Raw genomic sequence first — 14,829 nt, forward strand, 5'->3', positions numbered from 1 at the left:
ACTAAATTTCAGGTATTTTATTAAATGAGGAACTTTGATTTAATTCACTGATAAAAATCAAGTGATTTAAATCGTGATTTAAATCATGATTTAAATCACTTTGATTAAATTCAAATCCACCCTGTCTGCACATCCTAATCTACCATTTGGAGGGTGAGCCCCCAGATTCCCAGAAGTTATGCAATTTTGGGACACCCTAGTGATCATGCTTGTAAGCCTTTTTTTTCCTGTTGGGGAGAGAGCCCACTGCGACCATTAAGTTGATCTATTGTGGATTGTGGTATAAGCCCGCGTTATTACTTTTACTTTGCTATGCTACTTGACACCCCTGCACTATTGGCTGAAGTTGCAGTTGTTTACCGGTAGCTTACCAATAGCACACATAACTAGGTAGCATCTCAAAGTGCAATCTAAGTTTCCTTGAAAAGATCCATCCACGTGCATGTGCTGCATCATTGAGGCGTACAATTCCAAGGCTAGCATTTCACTAATATGCTAAAACCGCCAACCTTCATCATACCATGTGTGCCAGGTTATTTCACGACTGAGATTTGATCTCATGAACGTTGGCTTAGAAGACAAGGATCTGCTGGCCACATAAGGCTTATCAAACCATTGCCTTTTTTTACCGAATTTATTGGTAAAAATTGTTGTCTCCGTCTCGTCAATACTTTGGCCATCCCGAACAGTGTAATACAAGTAACCTGGAAGCGTTTTGTAATAAAACTTGTAATAGGTTTCGTCGTCGATGATAACGTACACCGATTTACCACACAGTGGTTGATCATATAAATTACGAGCTCTTGGTTTGACAGAAGCAGCTTGTTGTTGATTCCGTTTACCAATCTTACCTTGGCACAACGGACGGTGCTTAAAGGAAATCCCAGTTTTTTGGACACCTCTTAAACTGAGATAGTCTTACAACTGCAGGGTGGCCACTCATTCGGGAAAAGCGGGAAAAAGACGGGATTTGGAATCCAATGGGAAAATAGCGGGAAAAGGCCGGGAATTCTTTCGAAAAGTCGTGAATTTTTTGCTTAGTGAAAGTCTGTTCAATGAAGTTTGGTCGAAATAGGTCGAAACAAGTAAAAATGGATTGATAGTTGATCGCCAATCTCTTTCCAATTTACTTCGATTGATTTCTACCAAGTCGAAACGGATCTTCCTGCCGAATTGGATGAGTTTCGATTAGTTTCAACTCGCTTCATTGAACAACGGGAATAACCGTAACGAAATCGTCAATGCAGTATGCTCGCAATTCTCACTCGAGGTATGTCGAGTCCTTAAAAGCAAAAACTAAAAAGAATCTGAAAGAAACTATTGCAAAACGGAAGCGAGAGGCGTGGACGGTTTTTCGTATAGTTCAACTTGAAAAAACCATTAAAAAATCAGCAGTGGTTCAATTTTCATAAAATTATGTTCAATTTGATGCAGAACATGTTGTTTACAAACGCTGAAGAGATGAGCTTGATAGACGCGAAGCAAGAAAAGTTATCTCATAAATTGTTGCTGGTGTCTTCACTTACCCCGCTTTAATGGGTAAGTGGGGACGGTAGATTTTCTCTTTGGTTTCTCAGAAAATTTTCAACAAATTTTTGTTTTCTTGATTTAATACGTTACCTTATTGCCCGAGCCACTAAAAATTTGAAAAAATGTGCACGGTACTATTAGTAAGGTATCTTTCAACGATTATTATGAGTAATTTTCGTTGCAACACAGGATTTTATCGAAAATATATACTTATTCCAGAACAAACAAGTACTTCAAAGAACTTTTCATGATCCGAATGCTAAATATAGCTAAATTGTATTGGATGGAGAAGAGAAAATTGATAAAAATGTGTAAACATCAAGTCCCCACCCACACCCCAGGTAGGGTTTGGAGACAAAATTTGAGTTTTTTGTAAATAAACTCTTTTTTCTTTATTCTAAAAATAGAAAATAAACAAAAAGTCGCTGCAAACATCCGCTAGCTTCGGAATCGTATTTCTTTTACAGTTTTTGGATAGATTACAAATAAATTTAACATTCTGCATTCAAAGTTTGAAAAAATAGTGCACAGTATTTTTTTTACATCCATCGTCCCCACTTACCCCACGTCCACACTTACCCAGGTGTACCTTACCCTTTTTCTTTTATGAATAATCATATTTGTTCAACATTTTCGACTCGAATAACGTAGTTTTAAAAATAAAAAAAACTCTGCGTATCAATCTAATTATTTGTAGTTTAATTGGTAAAAATAACCCAAAAAAAAATAATTGAAAGATCATTTATCACTGAAAGAAATGAATATTTAAAAAAAATATTCGGAATTTTGCTTGGTTTTCTGTTTTATAAAATCGGGAATTTTCTGAGACCATGCGGGAAAAAGACGGGAAAAATGCGGGAAATCAAAAATCGATTTTGAGTGGCCACCCTGCAACTGGCATAAGCACGCATGACTTTACGGTCCAAAGTTTTGTCCACCGGCCTCGGTTTCCACACAGATTTTGTTTGAGCACAAAGCTGCTTTCCTCTCCATACTTCCGAATCACATTTCGGATTGTTCCAATGCTTACTTCATCTATTTTCTATCCAACTGATTTAGAGAAATGTTGGGAAAAGTACACCATTTGTTCCCGATATTTTTACGCTTTTCCGGGGAAATGCTTCTCATTTTTTGGGAAATTATGAAAACTGGGGTTCACGAAACACACACGGAAAATAAAAAAAGGTAAAATTCACCGAGAAGCAAAGCGTTTTTTTTCACCTCAGGTAAATTTTACCTTTTTTCCATTCACCTTGCAAAAAGTTAAATTTTACATTTTTTCATTCAGCTACGGAGAAGGTTAATTGTACCTTTTTTGTTCCACATAGAAAAAAAGTTAAAGGTTTTTGTTTTCGAGATTCATTGAGCAAAATGGTAGATTGTACCGTTTTCCCACTCACTGACTAAAAAGGTTAATGCTATGTTTTGGCTGGTTTCATCAATTAAAAATAAAAGAAAAACAAAATTTATTAATAATTTTATATTTATTTAAGATAAACGGGGGTTTTTACCTTATTATTATTGTTTTGGATTCTATGACCATGTCAAAAAAGTCTTGTTGGGGCCAGATCAGTACCACTTCCTTCCTCGAGGTTCTTTTTGCTCTTTTACCGGATAAATACTCATGGCTTCCTCTCAGTCACCTTTCAAAAAGGTAAATCTTACCTAGAGCGAGGTGAAGTTTACCTAAATAAGGCTGAATAAAAAGGTACAATTCACCTAGAAAAAATGGTAAATCCAAAAAGGTAACTTCTACCTCTTCGAGGTAAAGCTTCCCAAATAACAATTTGAGTTTTATTCCAACCTTAACAGTTCGCTTAAGACTATTTCCTAAAGCTACTTTATAAGCCAAAGCGCATTCTACGCTTTAGCACAACTACTTTCAAGCCAGCATATGGACTAGTTGGCCTTGTTTTGTTAACGTCTTTAAAGCTAATTATATAAGCAATAATAAAACATCCAACAAAATAGTTTTATTCGACCTTATAGACATAGCTTTAGAAAACCTTTCAGAGCCCTCTTAAGAATATCCACAGCTCTTTCAAAATTACGTCATGGAATCTGATAGGAATTTTACTGTGGGAGCTTTCTGTTCCGTGTTTTTTTTCTCGTGTTATCCCCCAAGCATTTGGTGATTTGTAAAGATTCCATTCAGATTATTTTTAAAATATTCTCATTTCCAATATATCCTAGCATGAAACTTCCTGCAACCTCAGATTTCTGGTGCAATATATACGAAATAGCATCAAAACATAAGCGTGCCTCAAAGAAAATCAAGGTTGACCACATTTTAAGCATTTTTTAATTAAAAAATTATAATTTAAGGAAAATATAAATTTGCTCAAATGATGCAATTTGTGTTTTGCATTGAAATTCATTATCTATACAACAAATAGTACCGCCAACATTGTCAAATTTGTTGAAAATGTCTAGTTTTTAGTATTTTAGTATTATTTCCAGCAAGATGGCGTCAGTAATTTCGATTCAATTTCACAATCAACATGGCGTTCAGTAAGTTAATATTTAAAATCTTAAGGCAGTTGTAAAACAGTTTTAAAATGGTTTTTTTCCGGTTAGAAAAAAGTTGTAATAAAAACAATTTCAAAGTTTTAAAATGGTTTTAAGAGACTTTGAATCACAGCTTCGTTTGACGTTTCTCTAAATGGAATACACGCTCATGATGAATTTATCCATTTTTGAGAAAGAGAAGTTTTTCGCAATAAATGAGAACATTTTGATTTGTTGCTTCGCAAAAGGCATTCATGCAACTTTTTGTTAGGTTTCCTTTTGACTATGATTAGAGGATGGTCAATTATCTTTAAATAACGAGTTGATATTGTTATCAAATAATCTCAGACTGTTTTGGAATAGATCATTTTCTGTCATCAAAAACCTGGCCTCAAAGCTCAATAATAACCAGCATAAATAAGGATTATAACCAAACGATTTCTTAAATCGTCAAACGACGATTTTAGAAATTGTAAAATACATTGCCTGAATCGTGGATTCCGTAAGGATTGAATTTTGAATATGTAATTAGGTTATGAAACTGTTAAAAACTGTTAAAACAGTTGTAAGAGAAAACTTTTTTGCAAACAGGATGCTAACGGTTAAGGAAACGCTATTATTAATAATATGCAACACATCAAACTGTAATGGATATTGTTGCGGAAGCGAAAACGTGCTTCGGATGTTTTGCTTACGATAATCAGAACTGCGTTACGCTTTAAATAAATCGTAATTTGGTGATGAATAAACCAATTGGTTTAAAATCCAAAAAAAAAAAGAAAAAATCGTAATTTTCAATGACCGGCCAATGCTAGTGGTCTTCATCCTTAATATATCATCTGAAACTTGTTGAGGCTGATGAAAGCTTAGAATGAGCCTTTTTGGCTTGGGATGAAGCTCAATTTCTCCGTCTTTGCTGAGGAGAAGTCGGTGGCTGCAGTCTTCTAGAAATTTTCAAGGGCGGTTTATCCGGAAATAATTTTGTTAACTCTGGATTGGATAAAGTAAATATAGATTAACTTCACATTGAGAGACGGAGATGGATAACTAAAACAAGTAGGTACTTTATTCGGCGTACTTGTAAATTAATTATCTAATACATTTATTCTTATCGGATTACAAAAAAACGTTTATTCACAGCGTGCTTTTATTCGAACCCTAAGAATTGAGCGAATAATGATGTGGACGATTTGCGGTTGTTTTGAAATTTGAATGCGAATGCAACAAAGTTGTTTTTGTTTTTCGGATGAATTAGGCTGTGCTAATTTATATCATTTTGATAGCCCGTTCTTCTCAATTTTGAGTGATAATCCTTTCAAAACAAATTATGCTATCTCAAAAAGGGGTGAAAAAGTTTAAACGTGTATACGTTCTTCTCGATTGTCAAATCATCTGTCACTTAGTTTTATCATGCCTACATTCACTGTTCCAGTAAAACAGTTTTTCAACTTGGCTTGAACGCTAGTTTTAAAAGCGCATTGAACGCATTGTTAAAACTGGTACCAAAGCTTTAATAAAAACAGGAAAGTATGTGTTTTATTGAAGCTTTAGCAATACTTTTGCAACTTTTTTACAACACCCTTAAGATAGTGTTTTATTCAAGGTTTAGCAAAACTTTAAGGGCTCTTTTAAAACACACGATAAATGAAGCATTTCCTATGTTACAATAAAACCGTTTTAAAAATTGGATGCCATGGAAAAGCCTTCATAAAGCATTATTAAAACTCAAAAAAAGCCAATTGGCCTAATCTGTGTTACTTGGGTTACCTCGTAGCGCGGTGAATTCTACCTGAATTGAGCGGGGAAAAAAGTTACAATTCATCTAGAAAAAAGGTAAATAAAAAAAATCTTCTACTCGTTTGCTGGAGCTGCTTATGGCAGTTAAGCAGTTTTTTCGGATTCACCTTTTTTCTCAGTGAATTGTACCTTTTTCCCAGCTCGTTTCAGATAAACTTTACCTCGCTGTGAGGCGAGTTCCACCCCGGAGAGGTAGAAGTTACCTTTTTTGGTTAAAGGAGCATTCATCTTTTTATCTCGGTAACTATTACCATTTTTTTTATTTTACATGCAGATTTTTAAGTCGAACTGTAAACAACAACACACAGCAGAAATCAGTTGTATAAACGTCATCCGGAATAAGCACCGTTGTATCAAAATCGTCCTTGGACATAATGGGACACCCTATTACACTTTTAAGGCCCACCAACATCAAAGAAAGGGGGCTCCGATACAAATTTAACTCAAAATATGATACAACTCGAACAATTTTCAGACAATTTTTATGAAAATTGGTTCTAGAGCATGATTTGACACAAAAAGTTGATCTACTATGCAAAATGTTTTTCATTAACCCTTTAATGCATAGTGTTGTTTTAAAACAACATTAATTTGATCAAATTTATCTCTAAAACGCATTGATATTCACGGAACATTCCTTCATAAAAGTTGTGCTAAAGATTACAGGAAATCAGCTCAGGATGTTGTTGAAACTGATTTTCCAATCATATGAGAGTTATTTGAAAAGGTATGCATAAAAATTGACTTTTTTCTCTGTTGTTTTAAAACAACATTATGCATTAAAGGGTTAAAAATGAAAAAGTCATAAAATTTTCAGATGATATCTCTGAAATTGGGAACATATGCTAGTCATTAAATGACAACTCTATTCAGGCCCGTGCGAAGGACCCGCTCATGGGGGGGGGGGGGGGGGGGTTTTCAAAATTTAAAATCAAGATTGTCAAAGTTTTGAATCAGTGCTCTGTCCGCAAATCATCAATACATTATTGAAAATGATGTTCCTTGTTCTGAACTAGACAATTGCTTAAAAATAAATCAAGTTTTTTTTTTTTTTTTTTTCTTTATTTTAAGAGACTTTCAGCCTTTGGCTGGTTCGTCTCTGAAGCAATCAAGTTGACCAATCTAACACCAATGTTTCAGAAAACACAGAAAACGAATGAGATTTAAAATTTTGAAAAAAAAAACAGATTTTAAAGCTTCGGGCATAAGAATAATAGAAATAAAATTCATCAATTTAACCCAGATTTAAAAAGAAACTAAATATGAATTCTCAAATAAATTTCAGATAAGATAAATAAGAATTTAATCATGATTTAAAATTTATTAGCAAAACTAAAAAATCTTTTGTTTATTCATCGTCTTTAATCGTCATTCCTTCATTTTCAATTGATGGCTTGATTGAAAAATTCCGCTGTAATATTTTAAATTTGAAGAAATATTTAACCATCATTTGAATTGTGAAACCTTGATTAGGAAAAAAACCATTTTGAACTTGAGAGATTTTATTCGAAACACATACATACCTACTTGAGGATTAAATTTAATTTGACCCGAAGAAGAATATCAATTTTATTTCAAGAGTACCAGTGATCAAAATCAGAGAAAACATCATTTTTTATTTCGTTCAGTTATCAACCTAAAAGACTGAAATAGCTAGTGCATTTTTGAAGTTAACAATATTACTTCATATATTTAGAGAAAACTAAGTTTTCTTTTTGAAAAATTAGATTTTTAGGCTTATTATGTTTTCGGAAAACAAAAATTTAGACTTGAAAAACAATGAGAAATTTATTTGGATTATTTTAAAAGAAATTAAAAATGTTTGACTATAAAAATTGGAAAATTCATGTGAAAATTTAAATTAAAAAAAACTATAAAATTTGGTAATTTATCAAAACATAATAAGACGTTAAAAAAGATACGTTTCTAGTATCGATGATATGGAGTTTATAAGTTTAAACATGAATCAATTTTAAGTGAAATCAATCATTGATAACTGATGCTCTAACAAATCTTCATGAAATAGAAAAAAATATTATATCATTACAAGCATGTCCGACTCTAGTAAAGAAATAAAAAATAAAAAAGATATTATTGAATTTTATTAATTTGTTTAAATCTGCATTTGTTTTTCGCCTTTAAGTATCTGAATTAAATTTGATTTAAATGAAGTAACAAGAACAAGTAGAAGACTGCTATAGCTTTTTTCGCAGAAACCAAAATTAGTTGCGATCTAGGGGAAAGTGGATAATTGATTTGAAGCCTTTAATTTTCTTTTTATGTTTCACAGATTTGTCAAAAAAAGTCAAAAAAGAAATTCTTAATCGATTTTCACCTATTGGGATAAAAGTGATTTAAAAAACAAAGCTGCTAGACAAAAACCTAATAGCATATTTGGATTTTTGGCACCCAAATTGTATAAAAGTATCTCTTTAATTTTTTGCGCCTAGGAAAAATGTTAAATTTGATGCCTTGAGTAACTTGTCAAAAACTTTTTGGATATGGAGTTGAGGATTCAAAAGAATGAGAAACACAAAATACATACGTCATATAGAGCCGTAAAACTAAATGTCTTAGGCCTTGAGAATGATTTGAGACGAAATTCCGCCGGAGATGAGCCGAATTTCTGACATATTTATCAACACTAATTTTCGAACACCTTTTATAATCAAGTAATTTTCGGTAAATTCATTTCTTGTACTGAAAATTTTACGTGGACAAAATCTCCATAGGGGGGGGTTAAACCCCTAAAACCCCCCCTCCCCCCCCCCCCCCCGTTCGCACGGCCTTGACTCTATTTACTTTACTGTGACTGTGAGGTTGCCCAGTGCGAAAACATCGAATTTCAACTGCAAATACCTGGCTTCATCTTTTTCTATCAATGCTGTTTTTCTATGACGACGCACAATTATTCCAAAATATCGTAGGTATGAGTAGATTTTTTTAATGGAATAGATTGACGAGAATTTTCTTAAAAACCATAGAAAATTCATTTCCGAGAGTTTTTGGTTAGTTGTTCAGCTATAAAATAAATTTTAAAGAATTTTTGTATTGAACATTTCTGGGAATAAGAGGGTCGTTCTTCCTCCTATTTTTGAAAAAAAAAACTCATCAACTTTTTTTACTAGATTATTTGTTAGCCCCTATTTTGTCTTTTCATCTGTAGTTCCTGTATATGTAGTAAGTATTTGGTACCAGCTGTGAGCCTCTGTCCACTCCCCTTCCTTGATATGTACTTAAGTAGTCTGTAGTCATCAAAAATAGTGGCTGTTGTTTTGCATTGGCTTACGCAGAGCAGACATCCCATCCGCGAACCTTCTATCTATGTAGTATGTATATGGCTTGTTGTGACTATAAGCTTAATCCTTTACTTTTTTCCCTTCTTCTACATAGTTAACATTTCATTACTCTCCCCCTCTTCTAGGATTTCAAAAAAACCCATAATTGTTAGCGGCGCACATTGCGAGCTTTTCTTGCCTTTTCTGTTTCATTTGGTTGGCGAGCGTATATCTTTATTACCTATAAGTTTTTTTTAAATTCTTTTTTATCAGTAGAAACTTGTTATAGAAACATTTCTCTATGTCAAGAGCAAAAAAAACAAGGTATCGTATATCAAGTTGTTTTAGTTTCTTAACGGTTTGTTGCTCTGGTTTGTGATGGTTTTTTTTACTCATTTCCTATTATTTTAACACCAATTTGTTCTTAATCGCTTGACGGTTTTATTTAGTTTTGCTTTTCACCTCAGTTTGATTCATCCACTGATTTGAGTTTTTAATAACTTTTAGTTTCATTTTTATTACAACAAACTGATCAAGGATATTCGAGATTCTTCTTTCTCGAAGGTTGTTGACACACCTGATTTACCGATGATGTTTTTCCTTCCTTTTCCACATCAACTGTGCTCCAATCGAATCGAATTGCCAATATTGCTGCCGACTGGAATGCGAAAAACCCAGCAGTTTCCGGATTCTTGCGAAGCCGCCGCGAGAAAGCCAAATCGAAAAAGACCAAGAAGAAAAAAGATTCCACCGAAATTTCCAGTGCCAAAGATGAGAAAATCTCCGATGCGTGAGTTGTTTGTCTAATTGGGTTGATAGATGAGCCCCGTTTTCACTTTTAATTTCGCAATCTGCGTGTGATTTTTTCTCCCACAGAGAGGATAAGGATGACGTGACGAAAGCTACAGATCCGGCGGCAGCCAGCAATTTGCAGACCACATCCGCCGTCAGCACCGGGAACGTGGTGGCCCCGACGGCGACGCCCGAGGTGGACGAGGACGGTTACAGCATACAGCCCCGAGACGCCACGTGGGACAGCAACACAAACACCGAGAGAAGTAGTGTGTTGAATGAATTTTAATCGACGAAGCGAAACGAAAGGAGACGAGAAGTCCTAATTTAATTTTTCTTTTCCCCCATTCCTCAGATAACTTCTACTCCAGTTCCGACAGTGATAGCGATGACGAGCGAGAGGAGCGGAAGATTCACGTCGAGATTAAACCGCTGAACAATGGGGCAGCCCCGATTTCCGCCAGCGTGGACGAGCTGAGGGCAACGGTGGAGAATTTGTCGCTGTCGCCGATAGGGGCGCTTTCGTCGGTGAGTGATGCCAAATTCCGATTTCGATTGTTCCACGGTTGATGATGCAGATGCTTATCTGACAATCAACCACGTGTGTGATTTAAATTTGCAGCTTTTCGTGTGTTTTATCTTTACCCTTTTTCTATTTAGCCCATACCTACTGTCTCCTATTTCTCTAGCTTAGAACAACAGCGTGTCTATGGTTTGCCAACCAACAATGTGTGTTTGTGTGTGTGCTTTGAATCTACTTAGCCTTTTTCCCTTTTACATGCTTGCTTATTTTTTCGAGAAAATCATTGATTTATTCATAGGTTATAACAGTAATGTGGTTAGTTAGTAATTAAATTGGTAGTTTTATAAGTAGGTAAATGATCTTTGTGTGGGCCAGGCCCAACAAGAGGAACGTCATGCGAATATAGCATGATATATCAATGCACGGTAGCTCATATTAATGCTGTCTCAGTTCACCGTCGTTGTTGTGCATCGCTGATGCAACAGACCTTTCCTGTACCAACCCTTCGATGTAGTAATGGCTGGCCACTTTGGCATTATATGGTTTCGACAATCTTCATGTCATATTTTTCAGAAAACGAAAGTCGATAAACGATTATGGGAAAAAATCCTACATAATAGAAGTCAAGTTTTTCCGTGGTCCGTGCGATACACTCTCAGTAAGGCTAACGTTCATAAGTTAAATTTATGATTTTTAGATTCTACAGATGTTACCACTTTGTTTACTACCACCCAGTTCATGATCTTATACCGAACAACCGGCTTTGTACACCTTTTGTCTGAAGTTCCTCCTGATGACAGTCAAAACTTTATACTCTATCCTACGATACTCCATTTTGAAGTTAGTTGTTAACCCAGGTAGTAAATCCATTTTACGGATTGCATTCCAAGGCACGACGAGCCACCGCGTCCCCCCAGTTTGCTACTCTGGGTCCATGGGTGCAATTGGACGACTCATGATACAATGCTAAGGAACACTGTACCCCCTACGCCATAAAGTCCACCTGGGGCCACTGACCTTTGTTCCCACCTCGAAGTATTTGACACACTATAACTTCAATAGTGGGAGGTCAATTCGCGCTAATGCGCTCCAAGGCAATACTCGTTTCCGAATCCTCTGTCAGCAATACCTCATTCTAACACAACTCGAAGCGCAACCCTCCTCTGACGAGTTCGGACCGACATCTTATCGTGTTAAAAGAGGTCCCCATTTAGCGCAACTACTTTGTGGATCTAGTCCAGAAACACAAAGCGAGTTGTCGACGACACTTTCTCTGTTCGAACACGCGGGTCAGAAGGCAAGCCTCCTAAGCCACGTGTAGTACTCAGACTCCTCCGAACTCTCTAGTGTTGACTCAAGTCATCACTCAACGCGACTACTCAATTTTCAAGTCGGGTGCTTTACTCCCCGAAGCGCAAACCGAGCTGTAGAACGCCCTCATCAGGTCGCACTCGCGGTTGAGGCGCAACAATTCCTACTGTGCCTCATTGACACTGACGTGTAAAACAGGTCTCTAAGTGATCGGCCCACCATTGGCCACCACTTTGTGCATCAACTTGTTTTTCGAGTCGGGTCTTTACCCACCGAAACGCAAAACGAGTTAGCGTTCGCTCTCCTTCCGGTCACGTCCGCATTTCAGGGCCATGACCCCCCGAACGCGTGTTGGACCCTCACCCTCTCACCCATGTACTGGTACCTAAGTACCCGGGTACACCACTTCTTCCGCACGGGTTTGACAGACCCGTAGACGGCATCTAGTGGGTTTAGTGGTAGTTCTCTTGGCCGTACATTTGCAATACGCCGGATTTGCAGACATGTTTCCGCCCTGGACCCCGAGGAGGTGGAACTACCGGCCCAGAACTACGATACTCCTACAAGTATCGAAGCAGTACAGTTTTCTTAGTTGATTACCCATGTGGAAAATCTTCGTTTACGGATTGCATTCCAAGGCACGGCGAGCCACCTCTTCTCTCCAGTTTGCTAATCGTGAAATACTCCACGTATATCTCCTACTCCTTGAACTCTAGCTGGAACCGCAGACCGTTGTCTACCTCGAACTGTTTGACACTATCCTTTAATGATCTCATCTCACGCTAGTGTGCTCCACGGCATAGTCAAAGACGAATCCACTTCCTCTCGACCTCTCATCATGTTGACTTGAGGTACGCACTTTTTGCTCGTCGTGTGCCGATCGAGAGCAGCTTATCCTTGACTAGCGCCCGTCACAGCACACACTCGGGAACGTAACGACTCGGATGACTAACAGTCGAAGACTACATCCTACTCCGCCTCAAATGACTCATTCAGCGTCCAGTGTCACTCTACACCGAGAACCTTATGTTTGTACTTTGTACTCTTTTCTAAAGTTGGATCATTCTATACCGGTTAGCGATGACCATGCTAAGGTACTACCTGTCTCTGTATTGTTTCGGTCGCACTTTGTTTTAACGCTACAATGCTAACGCTAAAATAATCCTATCTTAAGCAGAACGTTGTTAAGGATTTCACTACAAAGGATGTCCATGATGAAATTGCCACACGCAAAATTGATTCGCAAAATTCGAGTTTTCGTCCGATTGCCATCAAATTTTCAGGGATTGAAAAATAACTATTAAACTTCATTTTCCCATTTTACTCGTATTTTATTCACAGTCCATACGCAAATGCCCGCACCTTGGCCTCAACCCCGGCCATAAGATTCTGCACAACCTGTGAATCAACCGTTTTGTTGCATATAAACCCATACTTTCTTCAGTTCCTCGACTGTCTTCACTACCTTAGGTCGTTTAAGAAGGTGCTGCTTCATAATCGCCCAGTACTTCTCGATTGTGCGGAGCTCCGGAATGTTGGGAGGGTTGAACATTTTCGGCACGAAATTGACCTTATTGTCCCAATACCACTTCAGCACGTCTTTGGAGTAGTGGCATGAGGCCAAATCCGGCCGAAGATTTTTGGGACGTTGTGGGCCTTTAGGAGAGGAAGCAGCCGCTTCTGGAGGTACTTTTCATGTTCAGCTGTCCATTCAGATGGCTTGCAAACCAGAAATTTATTCGCAACTTTGGACATCTTCTGAGTGCGGACATGCTCCGGAAAGCTGAACTTATCCTTGGCCGTGAAAAACAGGTTGCCGGGATCTGTTTGAAGTCGGCCTTCACATATATTTCGTCGTCCATGATGCAGCTTTCAACTTTCGTCAGCATGTTGAGGAAGAACTTCCTGGCACGGTTTTTGGCGGACTTGTTCTGTTTCTCGTCGCGATTAAGCGCCTTTTGTTTGTACCTGGAACGTTCGAAGCCCAGCCTTAGTTTTGGCCTTCTGAACAAAACTTCGGCTCAGGTGCAGCTTCTTAGCCACATCCCGAACGGAGGCGTTCGGATTTCGGTTGAAGGCCCCAACTACGCGGTTGTGATTTTTGGTATTGTACGGAAAACTTTTTCCTTCACTTCTGGGCTTCCGATCGGTGATCAATCGTTCCTCGAACCGCTTAATCATTAGCGACAGCGTGGAATTCGGGATTCCCAACGTTTTAACGATGGAACGATGCGAGAGATCCTTGTTCTCGTGATGAATGCGCAAGATTTTATCACGCACAAGCTGTTCTTTCGACTCCATTTCCGTTAGTTTTGATCACAGGACTTTAAAACTTGCAGGATGTAAACAATGTACTATAAACTAAATCCCCCCAAATTTTTATTAAATTCTACCGAACGGTTAAAAAGTTAGAGCAATTTCATAGTGTGGCAATTTCATCGCGGACACCCTTTATATTCCTGGCAACTCGTGGGATTCAGATTATACACACGAATTTAAAATTTTCATCCTGTATTGGATACCCTGCTTCATTCGTCAAAATAGTCGCTTCAAAGGTGCCGTTGTGTGTGATGGAAATATGTGTGCCACAGGTTTATCTGTTTGAACACTCAGGTGAATTTTTAGAAACAATTTCATTCAGAAACCCAAACTCAAGTAATTGGGACCTATATTTGGAGCATCTTGCTACTAAATTCCTTGGATATTTCATGGACCTGAAGGAACTTATTCTCTTTATTTGGATGCAGTGGTTGGAAAATCCACTGATATTATTTTTATGAAGAAGCATGTCCCTTACGCACATTAAAATTTAACAAAAACAGTACACCATGGGGGAACTCATATCTCCTCCTTCAAAAAAATATGCTCCGCCATGTCATCTCCTTCGAGTAGCGCTTGTCACAAATTTTCTTGAGCAACGAGACCTTCGATGTAAGACTGACCTTTTGATGGTGGTTTTCCATCGCCTTCCACGCTTCCTTCGCGGTCTTCGATGAACAGATTAGCGGATGCTGATTGTCCGCGATGAGTAACCCGATAGTAGCTCTGGATTTGGCGTCCCAAGCTTTCCATACATTTTCTGCTTCCGTC

At 37.5% G+C, this 14,829-nt stretch overlaps 2 protein-coding genes across 15 annotated transcripts in view; one reads left to right on the forward strand and one right to left on the reverse strand.

Moving 5' to 3' along the window:
• LOC129756308 (V-type proton ATPase subunit e 2-like) overlaps positions 1-14,829 on the reverse strand; it is a 404,689-nt gene that overhangs the window by 323,740 nt on the left and 66,120 nt on the right. The gene's annotated exons all lie outside the window — the stretch shown is intronic.
• LOC129756296 (F-BAR domain only protein 2) overlaps positions 1-14,829 on the forward strand; it is a 67,843-nt gene that overhangs the window by 48,185 nt on the left and 4,829 nt on the right. For 9 of the 14 annotated variants that reach the window (XM_055753134.1, XM_055753135.1, XM_055753136.1 and 6 more), the window contains 3 exons: positions 9,792-9,903; positions 9,990-10,174; positions 10,261-10,433. In XM_055753134.1, coding sequence (XP_055609109.1) covers positions 9,792-9,903; positions 9,990-10,174; positions 10,261-10,433 — 470 coding nt within the window. The remainder of the gene's footprint in view (positions 1-9,791; positions 9,904-9,989; positions 10,175-10,260; positions 10,434-14,829) is intronic. The other 5 variants (XM_055753125.1, XM_055753130.1, XM_055753133.1 and 2 more) reach the window with 2 other exon arrangements.

This window comes from Uranotaenia lowii, chromosome 3 (assembly GCF_029784155.1).
Source record: "Uranotaenia lowii strain MFRU-FL chromosome 3, ASM2978415v1, whole genome shotgun sequence".
Taxonomy (NCBI): domain Eukaryota; kingdom Metazoa; phylum Arthropoda; class Insecta; order Diptera; family Culicidae; genus Uranotaenia; species Uranotaenia lowii.